The sequence below is a fragment of the Neoarius graeffei genome, chromosome 3 (genome assembly GCF_027579695.1).
Source record: "Neoarius graeffei isolate fNeoGra1 chromosome 3, fNeoGra1.pri, whole genome shotgun sequence".
NCBI classification, from domain to species: Eukaryota; Metazoa; Chordata; class Actinopteri; order Siluriformes; family Ariidae; genus Neoarius; species Neoarius graeffei.
Window position 1 is genome coordinate 106403270 of NC_083571.1, and position 15419 is coordinate 106418688.

General features: G+C 40.3%; 1 protein-coding gene across 2 annotated transcripts in view; it reads right to left on the bottom strand.

Moving 5' to 3' along the window:
- The window catches only part of gphnb (gephyrin b), a 412308-nt gene that overhangs the window by 22789 nt on the left and 374100 nt on the right, over positions 1–15419 (bottom strand). For both annotated transcript variants that reach the window (XM_060916134.1, XM_060916133.1), the window contains 4 exons: positions 12818–12955; positions 8078–8170; positions 3038–3093; positions 876–995 (listed from right to left, as the gene is read on the bottom strand). In XM_060916134.1, coding sequence (XP_060772117.1) covers positions 876–995; positions 3038–3093; positions 8078–8170; positions 12818–12955 — 407 coding nt within the window. The remainder of the gene's footprint in view (positions 1–875; positions 996–3037; positions 3094–8077; positions 8171–12817; positions 12956–15419) is intronic.

Sequence of the window (15419 nt, forward strand, 5' to 3'; positions counted from 1 at the left end):
ATTCTTCTTACAGTTACTACAAAATGTCTAAATAAATACCTCCATCATTTACTTTGTGGAGAATTGATTATATATATTGGTGATTGGCCTATAATAAAGCATATATAAACATATTGAACACTTATAAGCTGAAGTGTGTTGTAGGAGAGTATGCATTTGTTATTATACTATAATAGAGCACTGGCATACATTTATTCGTATTGAACTGTTGTCCAACACATTTTGCAGAAAAACTGTACAATAAATCTGTTACTAAACTAAAAAGCATTTATAATAATTCCAAAGTGCTTATAAGAGAAAATCTCTAACTTATCTGGTGCAATGAGAGATTATTACACTACAGTAAAGGATTTATAGATGTTAATTCATAAACGCCATAACACAATGTGTTCTCTCCATAAGTGTATGTAAGCATGACATGACTACTTATTGCTGACAGAGAAATGGCACTGCACAGAATGTATTTCTTGACACTAATGCATTTATAATTCAGTGCAGAACAGAATATATCTCTTATTACAGTATAACAGAGCAGTTACACGAATGTATTGGTTTTGATAAGAATTTACCGGCTTATATGGATATGGGAAAACAAGTGAAGGACACGTTGCCTTTTTAAATGTGATGTGGAATTTTCTTTCTGCGTACGATTAGCTTGGGAGTCCAGGTTTGAAAATCTGGATGCTATTTTAAGCCATAATTTACAGCATACATATTAAAAAAATATAAAAATAGCATACTGCAGCAGAGCCACAAAATTTAATTAAAAAAAGACCACAATAAAAAGAAATTATTGCCCAAAAGGCCAACATTAATCACGCACTTGCTTTTTTAAAAAAATGTAAGTGTTTTTAAATGTGACGGTGCAAACTTACGTCCTCGGATTCTCTCAGTAGCTCTGTGTCTTCCACCTGCACCACAGCATCGGCTCCACATGGGATAGGAGCTCCGGTCGTCACCCTCATCACCTGACCTGGCATCACTGTGTGTGTGGGCTGTGGGTAGAAAACACACACACACACACACACACACACACACACACACACACACACACACACACACACACACTCACACATTCAAAAATAGTGCAGTGCGAGGAGGTCCTATGTTGTCACTGCATTGGAAATTATACATAAAACAAGAGGGAGGTTTAAACTGTCCAGGTTTAAGCATGACTCATCCTCAGGGAAAAAAAAAATGCTTTACAGTGTCTTGCAAAAGTATTCATCCCCATTGGTGTTTGTCCTGTTTTGTCGAATTACAAGCTGGAATTAAAATGGATTTTTGGGGGTTAGCACCATTTGATTTACACAACATGCCCACCACTTTAAAGGTGAAAATTGTTTTTTTTTTTGTGACACAAACGATAATTAAGATGAAAAAACAGAAATCTGGAGTGTGCATAAGTATTCACCCCTCCAAAGTCAATACTTTGTAAAGCCACCTTTTGCTACAATTACATCTGCAAGTCTCTTGGAGTATGTCTCTATTAGCTTAGCACATCTAGCCACTGGGATTTTTGCCCATTCCTCAACGCAAAACTGCTCCAACTCCTTCAAGTTAGATGGGTTGTGTTGGTGTACAGCAATCTTCAAGTTATGCCACAGATTCTCAATTGGATTGAGGTCTGGGCTTTGATTAGGCCATTCCAAGACATTTAAATGTTTCCCTTTAAACCACTCCAGTGTAGCTTTAGCAGTATGTTTAGGGTCATTGTCCTGCTGGAATGTGAACCTTCGTCCCAGTCTCAAACCTCTGGCCGACTTAAACAGGTTTTCCTCCAGAATTGCCCTGTCTTTAGTGCCATCCATCTTTCCTTCAGTCCTGACCAGCTTTCCGGTCCCTGCAGATGAAAAATATCCCCACAGCATGATGCTGCCACCACCATGCTTCACTGTAGGAATGGTGTTCTCAGAGTGTTGGGTTTGCGCCACACATGGCATTTTCCATGATGACCAAAACGATCAATTTTAGTTTCATCTGACCAGAGAATCTTCTTCCATGTGTTTGGGGAGTCTGCCACATGCTGTTGGGCAAATTCCAAATGTGTTTTCTTAAGGAATGACTTTTTTCTGGCCGCTCTTCCATAAAGCCCCGCTCTGTGGAGTGTATGGCTTAAAGTGGTCCTCTGGACAGATACTCCCATCTCCACTGTGGCTCTTTGCAGCTCCTTCAGTGTTATCTTTGGTGTCTTTGTTGCATCTCTGATTAATGCCCTCCTTGCCCGGTCTGTTAGTGTTGATGGGCGACCTTCTCTTGTCAGGTTAGTAGTGGTGCCATATTCTTTCCATTTTGTTATAATGGATTTAATGGTGCTCCGTGGGATATCCAAAGTTCAAGATATTTTTTTATAGCCCAACCCTGATCTATACTTCTCCACAACTTTGTCTCTGACCTGTTTGGCTCCTTGGTTTTCATGTTGCTTGCTTCGTAGTGTTGCAGAGTCAGGGTCCTTCCAGAACAGGTTGATTTATACAGACATCATGTGACAGATCATTTGACACTTTGATTGCACACAGGTGGATCTTACTCAAATAATTATATGATTTATGAAGTGAAGTGGTTGGACCAGCTCTTATTTAGGGCTTTCATACGAAAGGGGGTGAATACCTATGCACACTCCAGATTCCTGTTTGTTTGTTTTTTCATCTTAATTATTGTTTGTGTCACAATAAAACAACAATGTGCACCTTTAAAGTGGTAGGCATGTTGTGTAAATCAAATGGTGCTAACCCCCCCAAAATCCATTTTAATTCCAGCTTGTAATGTGACAAAACCGGACAAACACCAAGGGGGATGAATACTTTTGCAAGACACTGTATGCCAGTTATTAATCTAAAACAGAGCTTAATTAATGCTTTAAGTCTATACACATGTAAAACTTTGTAAGGAGGAAGAATCAGAAGAACGATGCTATAAGCTCATGCAAGGTTCATATTTCCTAATGACTCACTGGATATACCGTAGCAAAAATTGTTGAACCATTAGAGTGGAAGTGAGCGTACATGTGTGTGTATGTGTGTGCATGTGTATTCACCTGCTCTCCTGCCTGAGACTCGCCAATGATGAAACGGTCACCAGGACCATCGGCCGCTGGAGAGGGGAAGACCAGAAACAGACACTGTAACACTTACTGCACACACTGTATTAGTTTAATACCATACACACATATTAACTCAAGAACCATTTATCAAACAGAAAATATCTATCTATCTATCTATCTATCTATCTATCTATCTATCTATCTATCTATCTATCTATCTATCTATCTATCTATCTATCTATCAAAAAAAATGAGACCACGATAAATAATTTCAAAACTTTTCCCACCTTTAATGTGACCTATAACCTGTACAACTCAACTGAAAAACAAACAAATCTGTTCGGGGGGAAAAACATAAAAAATAAAAAATGTACAGTAAGTTGGTTGCATAAGTGTGCACACCCTTAAACTAATACTTTGTTGAAGCACCTTTTGATTTAATTATAGCATTCAGTCTTTTTGGGTTCACACCTGCCATCAATTAAAATGACTCTGATTAACCCCAAATAAAGTTCAGACAAATTATTTATCATGGTCTCATTTTTTTTACATCAGAGAAACCTATCATTTTAACGGGGCGGCACAGTGGTGTAGTAGTTTAGCGCTGTCGCCTCACAGCAAGAAGGTCCGGGTTCGAGCCCTGTGGCCGGCGAGAGCCTTTCTGTGTGGAGTTTGCATGTTCTCCCCGTGTCAGCGTGGGTTTCCTCCGGGTGCTCCGGTTTCCCCCACAGTCCAAAGACATGCAGGTTAGGTTAACTGGTGACTCTAAATTGACCGTAGGTGTGAATGTGAGTGTGAATGGTTGTCTGTGTCTATGTGTCAGCCCTGTGATGACCTGGCGACTTGTCCAGGGTGTACCCTGCCTTTCGCCCGTAGTCAGCTGGGAAAGGCTCCAGCTTGCCTGCGACCCTGTAGAACAGGATAAAGCGGCTACAGATAATGACATGAGATGAGATGAGATTTTAACGGGGTGTATATACTTTATATATCCACTGTATGAAGAAGAGGGCAGATAGCACTTTCTTCTGAGTTTGGTAGACTGCCCTGATGTAACATGAACAGCAGTTTGAAAAGGTGCAGTTGGCTCATTCCAGGTGTCAAAACAGCTGGCTGGTGGAAGGGAATTGGCCAAGTTACCAAGTATCCAAATTAGGAAGAAAATGAGATAGGAAAAAAAAAACACCTCTAAACACACTGTAACCTCGAGATACACTTTATATCCAAACCTCAAACACATAATGCAGGAATAATTGAAATTCTGGTCTGGAAAACAAAACCTGGTAAACAGCTCCTTGTAGTTTACACGGATTTTAACCTACACCTGGAATCATGTAATGAAGGGAGTCAGTGATTAGTGATTAGACAGTTAGACACAGGGCCTTCAGGTTCCCTGTCTGGCTGACACTGACATCACCCATTATGGAACATTCCATGACATTACAGAATTATAGGATTTAGAAATAGATTTAGGAAATGGGTAAAAAGATAAAGAGGTCGAGGAGCAGTCTGTTTGGCCCCCTGAGAGAGAAACGCCATGCTTCTGTAGGGAATTCTATCATAAAAGGGTGAGCTGTTTGACATTCATCCCTTCGAGAGGCTTTTCCTGAGTGCACTCTGCAGCAGACACGACTGATATGGGGAATATGGAGGTGTGACACAGGGAGTGAAGCGTCAATTAACATGGAGTGTCATAATGCGAGGCAAACACACACTCATCATGAGTTGAGTGTGACTGAGAGAGGGATAGATAGATAGAGTGAAAAAGAGAGAGGCACATAGAGAAAGAAAAGGGGGTGTTGATGAATCACTGTAATATCAGTATGAAGGTCGCAAAAAAAAAAAAAAATCCTGCAGTATGGGTTCCAGTATGGGAAGAAAAACAAGGAACAAAATGACTCTTGTGGGAGTCTTCATGGTTAAAGTGGTGTTTAATACAGAGAGGAACACGTATTATGTATTAATATGTAAAAAAAAATAAATCAACACAAGATTGATTATTTTTTTATAATAATAATAACTTTATTCACAATTGTTAAAATTAATATTTACAGAAATGATAGTAATAATGATTAAAAAGTTACATTAAATACTATATTTAAAATAACAATTATGTTAACTCCATCTAGTACAATAAAATCTAAAATATCGAGAGAAGAGAAAACGATGCTTGTGTCTAATAAAAATAGCGGAGTATAGGAATATATAGTATAAAATTTAGAATAAAATAAAATCGCTACAACTCAGAAATATGACAACAATACGGGTCGATTTAGATGCCTGCAGTGACGACATTAATACGACAGTCATCTAGTGAATCTCCTATCTTTCGAAAAGGTACTCTAGACCTTCTTATGCACGCATGTACTGATCGTAAAAGTTCAAATGAGATAACAGTTCTGAGCCAGGTAATGACATTATTGTAAGGCTCACCGTCCTTCTGTGCTAGCTTATCTGCTAGGTGCTTTAGAAAATGCTGGCACTCATCGCCCATCCCGCCGTTCGTTCCGAACACCAATTGATTGATTATTTTGTAATAATTTTCTAATAATAGCACAACCTGAAGTGTTTTATTCCTCTTATACCACAGCGCTTTGCCAGTACTGACAATGCCATTCATGAAAGAATGACAAGTCATATGTTTCATCTATTTTAAGTTACTGTATAATGTTCCAGAACATCTTGTCATATTACTGAGAACCTGCAAATCGCTGCATCCTCAAGACTTTCCTGCGTTGGAAAACTTAAAGGTAGACTACCTTTCAGATTTTTCACGTTTATGTCATAAAAAATAATTTTCCCTGACACCCAATTATTTTTGTTTAGTGGACTGAAAACTACTGAATTCGAATCACAGACTTCCAATTTATTAGTAAAAAAAAAAAAAAAGAACAATTAATGAATTTAGGGCCATGTGGCCCTAAATTCTCCGCTATTTTTTCCTGCTTCACCCTGGCCCAATACAAGATACTACGTAATGCATCACATGGTGGGCTTTCCCTGTTCACGCAAGGCATTGTGGGATACAAATTTGAAACAGGAGAGAAAAATGGAGGACGTGAGTGTGCGAATGAAACGTCAAAGACTGACTACAGTAACAGAAAGCGAGAAGAAAAGATGTTATTTTATATATGAAGGAAAGGAAACAGAACCAAACTAATAAATATCGGCGGTCAGCGAGCACCTCGGAGTGATCAGCTGTTCGTTTAGCGACAGAATGATGGAACTGTCAGTGCAGGGTCAAAGGTAAACCTGTAGATGGCAGTAATGCAACACTGCGGATGCCAGCTACCGTAAAACCCAAAAGAAGAAGAAGAAGGTAAACCTGTGCATGCGCACACGGACTTGCTCTGTCTGCTTGACTGTGCGAAGCGAGTGATTTCATGCACGTTATTTGCTTGGGAATCCGCTCAAATTAAACAGAATGGCCTATTTTTTAAAAGATATTACAGAAATAAACATATATCACAACGACCAAATTTCAGAGGGAACTAAATTTCACCGATTTTATGAAATCAAAAGGCCGTCTAGGTTTAAAGTTACAGCTTTACCGCTCACTGTTACACTGGAGATTCCTTCTAAAATTGCTAAACAAAGATCTCACAGAAAACGTCACACAATCAAAGATTATGTTTTTTTTTTTCATCTGTTTATTGAGAGTGCCTGCTATTACATTTATAGCAGCCGGTTTAACTTTTTGGGACTGTCAGGTTAGGGAGTGGAGATGGATGCAAATGCAGAATTCCTTTAATAATCTCATCTCATCTCATTATCTGTAGCCGCTTTATCCTGTTCTACAGGGTCGCAGGCAAGCTGGAGCCTATCCCAGCTGACTACGGGCGAAAGGCGGGGTACACCCTGGACAAGTCGCCAGGTCATCACAGGGCTTCCTTTAATAATAGAAACTCGAAAAGCACTCGGAGAGCACAGACCTCTGCCAAGAATCATTTTAAAAAATCCGGGATCCAGAAGGTGATCCGGATCACCGCCACAATTTAATGGATTGTTACTTGTGCCCAGTCACACCTCTGGGAAAAATTTCAGAGCAATCCGTTCATTAATTTTTCCGTAATGTTGCTAACAGACAGACAGACAGACAGACAGACAAACAAACAAACAAACAAACACTACCGAAAACATAACCTCCTTGGCGGAGGTAACAACTTATCAAGACAATCAAGACAAGAAGCATAAATCTGAATGTGAACTTGAACATAAACAAACAAAACATGCCGTGGAAGAAACACAATGGAGGTTTGACCCTGGAGCAAATAAAAACCGGAAATTTAATAGTGTTTGTAAATGAAACACAACTTGAAACAGGTGCTCGTGATCAAGGACCAGGGGCGGTCCTGGGGGCGGTCCGACCGGGCAGCCGCCCGGGGCGGCATCGCGGGGGGGGGCACGAGCGCGGGCGCAAAAAAAAAACCAAAAAACGGTCCCCCCCCCCCAAAAAAAAGGTCCCCCCCAAAAAAACCCCGAAAAAAAAAAACAAGACGGGCGGGTGTGTGTGTGTGAACATTTTGGATGGGGAAGCCCAATACCAAAGTTGCGCAGGTGACGTCATCAGTGTGTGTGTGTGTGTGTGTGTGTGTGTGCCTAACTTGTCGTAGCCCCATAATATGCACAATCCCGCCAGCGGAACGTTGTACTAGTCATCAAAAAGACTTTACTGCCATAGTACTACACTACTATGACATTACACAGAGTCTTAAGTAATACATTACGACTTGATCATTGGCATTCTGATAACAGCAAATTTATAACGGGCTGTGTCCGCGACCAGGGGCGTCGTAGTGGGGGGAAAGGGGGACTGCGTTACCAGGGCCCCAAGTGGGGGGATGGCCCTTGAGGCGCCAGCAGGGGGTTTCGCCCGGGGAGTAAATCACTCTAGGATCGCCACTGTCAAGGACATATGATCAATTCATGTGACGTGCAGGGGCTGATGGGTAACGTAGTCTGGAAGTGGGGTTTGCGCACGCACGCGCGAACACCCACACCCATCCACACACAATATTCAAAGAGTATCATATTTACCTCGCACAGCATAGCCATCCTTCACAGAGGCGGGAAAAGGAGGCAGGTTGTCTTTGGCATAAACATCCTGAGCCAGAACTCGGCCCATTCCATCTGACGGAGAAAAACAAACACACGTGCGGAATCACACTTGACTTATCAATGTCAGTAATATCATATTGGATCAAATTCAATATTTAAACACACATACGCAATAAAATCACATGCCTTTAGGATCTCTGCTAACAGTTCTGCTTAGAGACAGATTAAATATATACTTTGCATTGCTGGACGAGTATATTAATGCATATTATTCTATCCACATTCACTGGATATGAGCAATTGCGCGCTCTGATTGGTTACTCTACTACTAGGCGATCAGCTCATATACCGTGAGTAGAGAAAAACAAAATGGCGGCGCGTGTTGCTGAACCAACCAAGGACGAAATAAAAACTCTACTCAAAAACAAAACTCCAAAAAATACAAAAAAGCAGCAAAATATGGAATAAAGGTATTTGATGGTAAGAACATATCTTTTTTTTAATTTTCAAGAATTATTATTCTAGCATTTTTCCATTTTTCATAAATCGCTACTGTCATTTCGCTGGTTTGTTTACATTCTAAGCGGAAATTATTTTGTCGGACGTTTTGTATAAACTTTTTATTTATCGAATTTGCAAAATAAATAAATAAATAAATAAATAAAAGTACTCCATTTCTCAAAATCATGTGGATGTGGATAGAATAAAACAGTTATTTCACTCAATCTCATCGTACACGGCTTATAGCCAACTTGGTGCTACGCGCCTCATCAGCTCATGTATGATTCGATTTCGTGGAACAACTATATATATATATATATATATATATATATATATATATATATATATATATATATATATACACACACACAAAATACTGTGCAAAAGTCTTCGGCACCCTATTTTTTTTCATACAAACTTTGTTATAGATTTCTATTTTTTGACTTCTACATTATCAAGTCAGTACAAAAACATGTTAGAGTCCCAAACATTCATTTTCCATCATAAAATTCAATGTTACAGAATTTTTTTGTTAATCTTTGCAACATAATACATAAGAAAGCACTTTTCAGATTACAAAAGAAAACATAATGAAGGCTACTGGGTTTTGGTGCAAAATTAAGAAGCAAGTGTGACAGTCAAAGTGTCCAGAAGAACTGTGGCTGGTTCTGTAAGATGCTCAGTAAAACCTACAGCTCATTTCCGCATAAAACTGCACTCACTGTACCTCAGACGACCATTTTTTTAAAGCCAAGGTTCGTCTCACACCAAATATTGACTTTGTTTCATTTATTATGGCTTATTGCTTACTGTTTATAGTATTTTTTTAACATTGAAGCATTGCATTTCATTATTTTTAAGCCATTTTTGGTCTCCAGCATTTCTTTACACGTGCCTAAGACTTTTGCACACTACTGTATATACTGTACGTATACCGAAATGCGCACTGGTGATAAACAGACAATTTTTTATCTTTCCATTTGCGTCTCTCAGCCATATTGAGAAGGCTGACTTTCATTTGACCACAGTCGGATGGTTTCTGTGATCATGACAACAATCTTTTTGAGGGTGTGATTTCACTTCATTCAGTCAGTTTTAATGTTAGTGTTAATTTGTTAAACTAAAATCATATTTTTGAGTCAAAGTGCTTGCTCAGATGATAAAGCATATGTCTTAAGAGAATATCAGACGAGGAAACAATCAATTATCTTCCATTTATTTTTAATTCGACACTCTGGGCAAGCAAAGTGTTGCAGGTGGAGTCATAGGCAGGTGTTAGTATAGCGACATTTCCAGATAGATGGCTAGCTTGCTAAACCTGACTAACAAAACTACTATCTGGCACAGAAACGGAAAAGATGTGCATGACATGGTTAATCTTTCTCAAGGATTTATTACATCAACACTAAATATGTAATGAAACTAGTTTAGATGAGTGTGTGCTTTTATTTTTGTTTACATGTGTATTCAAGCTGGTAGATCATCTTGACCAGCTCATACATGCTCGCCGGAAGGGAGCAGTTTCCAAACTACAGCTAGTCCTGCTAGAAGCCAGAAAATAACACAACAGAAAAGGAATTAGGAAATCTCAAACCATTATTGATCAAACTAACAAAGAAGCTGGAAAATAATGTACCAGCTGGTAAAAATGGTCTAGCATCTTGACTAGCTTAGCTTGTGTTGTGGCAGCTGATCAGACGAAGCTGAATTTTGAACAGGCTAGCATTGCTGTTACTATGGTTACCACACAAGAGACACAAGCCATTTTTCACCTGCTGTATGAAAAGCTATGCTAATTGGGAAAATGATGACATATGATCTGAGAAGCAGAAAGGCAGATGGAGCAGTGAGAGATTTATCCCCTGCAGTGTAAAAAGATCCTCGAAACTGGCAACTCATTGTAGGTACGTTGTGTTTGTAAACTGAATTTTGCATTGATATCTCTTCACCAAGCCACAGCGCAGAATTAGCACAGAGGAGCTGCTGTAAGCGATCATGCAGAAGACGATGCCGTGCTGATCATTAATATACGAAAAACTTTGTTTTCTTTTCTTTTATCAGAAAAAAATACAGTTCAGAGCAGAGAAAGGCTGACAGGGGCAAGAGAGATAACGTGATGAAGGACAAGAAAACATACGTAATATTGATGAAGGAGGAGGAAAATAAAAAGAGAGAAAGAGAGAGAATAAGAAACTGATATTAATGTTTAGAAGGAGAAACATGTAAGATGGGTATAAGTACAAGATATAAATGGCTTTTATCTTCTAAGATTTATCTGTGTGTGTGGGGGGGGATAGAGAAGGATGGAGAGAGAGAAGAGAGAGAGGGGGGATAGAGAAGGATGGAGAGAGAGAGAGGAGAGAGGGCGATTGAGAGAAAGGGATAGACAGAGGGATGGAGAGAGAGAGGGAGAGAAGGATGGAGAGAGAGGAGAGGGGGGATTGAGAGAGGGATAGATAGACGGATGGAGAGAGAGAGGGAGAGAGGGGGGAGAGAAGGATGGAGAGAGAGAGAGAGGAGGGGGGGATTGAGAGAGAGGGATAGACAGAGGGATGATGGAGAGAGAGGGGGATAGAGAGAGGGGGATAGAGGGGAGAGAAGGATGGAGAGAGAGAGGGGGGAATTGAGAGAGAGGGATAGACAGGGATGGAGAGAGAGAGGGATAGAGAGAGAGGGATGACAGAGAGGGATAGAGAAAGAGGGATGACAGAGAGAGGGAGGGGGATAGAGAGAGAGAAAGGAGGATGGAGAGAGAGAGGGAAGATAGATAGATAGATAGATAGATAGATAGATAGATAGATAGATAGATAGATGACTGAGAGAGGGATAAAGAGACAGAGGGATGGACAGAGAGGGATAGAGAAAGAGGGATAGAGATAGAGGGGTAGAGAGAGGGAGGATAGAGAGAGGGATAGATAGAGAGGGGGACAGAGATAGATAGATAGATAGATAGATAGATAGATAGATAGATAGATAGATAGATAGATAGATAGATAGATAGAGAAAAGGGGGATGAGAGAGGGCAGATAGATAGATAGATAGATAGATAGAGAGAGAGAGAGAGAGAGAGAGAGGGGGGGGGGGATAGAGAGAGAGAGACTAAATATAGCTGAGGCTGTCTCTTTTCTCTGCTAGTGTGTGTAGGCGTTTAGAGATTAAGCCCAAAGTGTAAGACAATGATCCAACAGCTTTCTCCAAAAAAAAGAAAAAGAAAGGTGAAATGTGTTTTGTTAAAAATGTACTGTCTATACATAACACTGACGATACAATAACTGCAAGAAGCATATGTATAGTGCTCTGGGAAAACCTTCGCTAGGGCAGAATTCTGGAAAACAGCCAAAAAAAAGATAAAAAATATTTTTAAAAACTTTCTAACATTACCTTGGCTGTCTACCTGCAAACATCATGCTGTACAAGGACAGATTTTGGGCTAACTGGAGTAAATCAGACCGATACCTAATACATTTCACTTTGTAATAAGACATCAACTAATTGTCCACAAAGCTCCTGCGCTGTCACCTGATTATCAGACCAAAGGAAAGTGCTCATAAAGCTCTGTCTCGAAAACATCAGCACTATTATAGACGCTGAAAATATTATGATTGAAAATAATGATTCTCATTAAACGTCTACACTTTTTTCTATAAAACAGATTACATTGTGATTAAACATGCAGCGCCTGCTACATATGAGGGACATCAGGAATAACATCAGTCAGATCCACTGTGATCCTGACCAGGATAAAACATTTACTGAAAGTTTATTATATTAAGAATATTCAAAAATGAAATGGATGCTTCATATAAAACTTTCTCCCCTTTCACTGGAGATAAACATACTTTAACATTCTTTAACTTATGGTTGACATATGTGCTACTTTCCTCAATTTTAGTGAAGGAAAACCCTTTAGTTTTCAGAAACTGATCTTGGAGTAAATGCCAGAATTTCACCAGGCGAAGAGTTTTCCCAGACCAGCACACACAAACCATATTTTTTCAGACGGAAGAAATTATATGTTACGGTTTTCTATTAGTTTAATTGCAGTATGTTACTGTTATGTCGCAGCCACCAAAACAAGGGTGCAGCTGAAAGGTTGTGGGTTAAAAGCTCAACACTAACTAACAGGGTTGGAACTCATAACCTTCTGGCCACTAGTGAAGAACTGAGCTACCAGTGCCCACGTGTGTAACAGTAATGTGGGTATGTGTGTATGCTGACCTCTGTAGTTGATAATCTCAGTGCCCAGAACTGGCGTCATCTCCAGCACAGTGATGAAGGCTTTATCCATGGAGGTGAGGGGGAAAGGGGACATACGGTGTCTCCGTGCCACCTTAGTGATGTCCACTGCACTGTGACCTGCACACATATATGATAATACATACACTAATACATAAACACACACACAATCTGGAGAGCTCATAGGCTTGTCAGAGTGAAGCCGTCTGGCCGCCAATTTACCACTCACATCACGTGGATTTGGCTTATGTGGTTAAACCGTCGTGTCCGATCAAACTTGCCCCAAGAAAAGTATCTCCTGACTTTTTTCCCTTTCATTACCTCCTCTTATTTTTTCAACTTTGCCCACATTCCTTACATATCTTTATAGCGTGCCCCTTCACTGCTAATGTTTTTTTTTCCTTTTCCAGTTCAGTCTCTGATCTTTTTTTTTTTGAATGGCTCTTTTACGACTATAATTATTTTTACGGAGATTATTTCAGTTTTTCCTCTTATACAGTGTATCGTTCTCTTTCATATAGTTCTCCTAGCCTGGGCCCGCCCATCCTAAGCGTGACGCAACACGAGGGCCTGTTCCGAGCTTAGTCTGGCCAGGCAGGCTATCTACAGCATTTCCAAGCTCCCGAAAAATCGGGAACCAATCAACTTTGAGCATCTCCAACGGCCCTGGGTAGAGGCGTGTTCAAGGCAGTGACGTAGTAGAACTGCGACCGGAAGCCATAGACTGCGGCTTTGTCCTTCTTTCAAATAAGACACTACAATGCGAATATACACCCGCCACTCGCATGTTAACTTTACATGTTCGACAAAAGTAGTTTCTCTCCATTTCTGCTCGTGTTATTATCGTCCTCTTCCTCTTCAGCTCCTCCTTCTTCTTCCTGTTACTCAAGCAGTTTCCGTCGCGTCACATACGTCAGAGGAAAGAGTGATGTGATTGGTTTAAGCTTCGTCACAGCCTTTTCTGGCTTCGACCAGTAGCAAACTGAGGCATTTCAGGGAGGCGGGTCAACCACGGGCTCTGGGAAACGGTTTGGCTTAATAGCTTGGCCAGACCAAATGCTCAGAGAGCTTTGAAGTCGCGTTAGCCAGGCTATAGTTCTCCTTCCTTCCTTCCTTCCTTCCTTCCTTCCTTCCTTCCTTCCTTCCTTCCTTCCATCCATCCATCCATCCATCCATCCATCCATCCATCCATCTATCTATTATACCGAAACAAAGGCTGTACAATACTTCCTTTCTGTTCAGGACAGTTATTAAAACAGGATTATTTTCTCATGTTATTTGCCATTTTCACTTCATTCTCACAGTCATGTCTTAACAGTATTTATTGGTCATGTCATTCACTGTCACAATATTCATGCAGCTTGCGACCAATATGAACAATAAATACTGTTAAGACATGACTGTGAGAATGAAATGAAAATGGCAAATCCATCCATCCATCATCTGTAGCCACTACAGGGTCGCAGGCAAGCTGGAGCCTATCCCAGCTGACTATGGGCGAGAGGCGGGGTACACCCTGGACAAGTCGCCAGGTCATCACAGGGCTGACACATAGAGACAAACAATCATTCACACCTACAGTCAATTTAGAGCCATCAGTTAGCCTAACCTGCATGTCTTTGGACTTTGGGGGAAACCAGAGCACCCGGAGGAAACCCATGCAGACACGGGGAGAACATGCAAACTCCGCACAGAAAGGCCCTCACCGGCCGCTGTGCTTGAACCCAGGACCTTCTTGCTGTGAGGCAACAGTGCTAACCACTACACCACCGTGCCGGAAAATGGCAAATAACGAGAAAATAATCCTGTTTCAACAACTGTCCTGAACAGAAAGGAAGTATTGTACAGCCTTTGTGTTGGTATAAAAGATATAGATAGATAGATAGATAGATAGATAGATAGATAGATAGATAGATAGATAGATAGATAGATAGATAGATAGATAGATAGATAGATAGATAGATAGATAGATAGATAGAAGAGCTATATCAAAGAGAAAGATACACTGTATAAGAGAAAAACTGAAATAATCTAAGTTGAAATAATTATAGCCATAAAAGAGCTGCTGAAAAGAATGATCAGAGACTGAACTGGAAAAGGAAAAAAAAACAATAACAGTGAAGGGGAGCGCGATAAAGTTATGGAACGAATGCGGGTAAAGTGGAGCAAATAAGAGGAGGTAATGAGAGGGGGGAAAATGTCAGGGGATACTTCTCTTGGGGCAAGTTTGATCGGATACACGCGATGTGAGTGGTAAGATGGCAGCCAGATAGCATCACTCGTCTCTACAGCGGGGAACAGGCTCTGAGCTCTCCAGATTTTATATAGAGCTCAGTGGGCTAAACCCTCCTGTCTTTCAAAGGTAGAAGAAAATCAATATAAGATTTCATATTTTGGGCATCAACATCATCTTATCTGCTGTTAATAAACATTTTAAAGAGGATTATTATTTGTGATTTTTTAAAAACCAAGTGTAACAGCACCACTAGCGGTTGTATAAAAAACCTATACTTAATGAAATGAAGTGAGGCTTTGGGCTAATTGTAACGAACCCAGTGCTGTAGGTTCATGCAGCCAAGCAGCA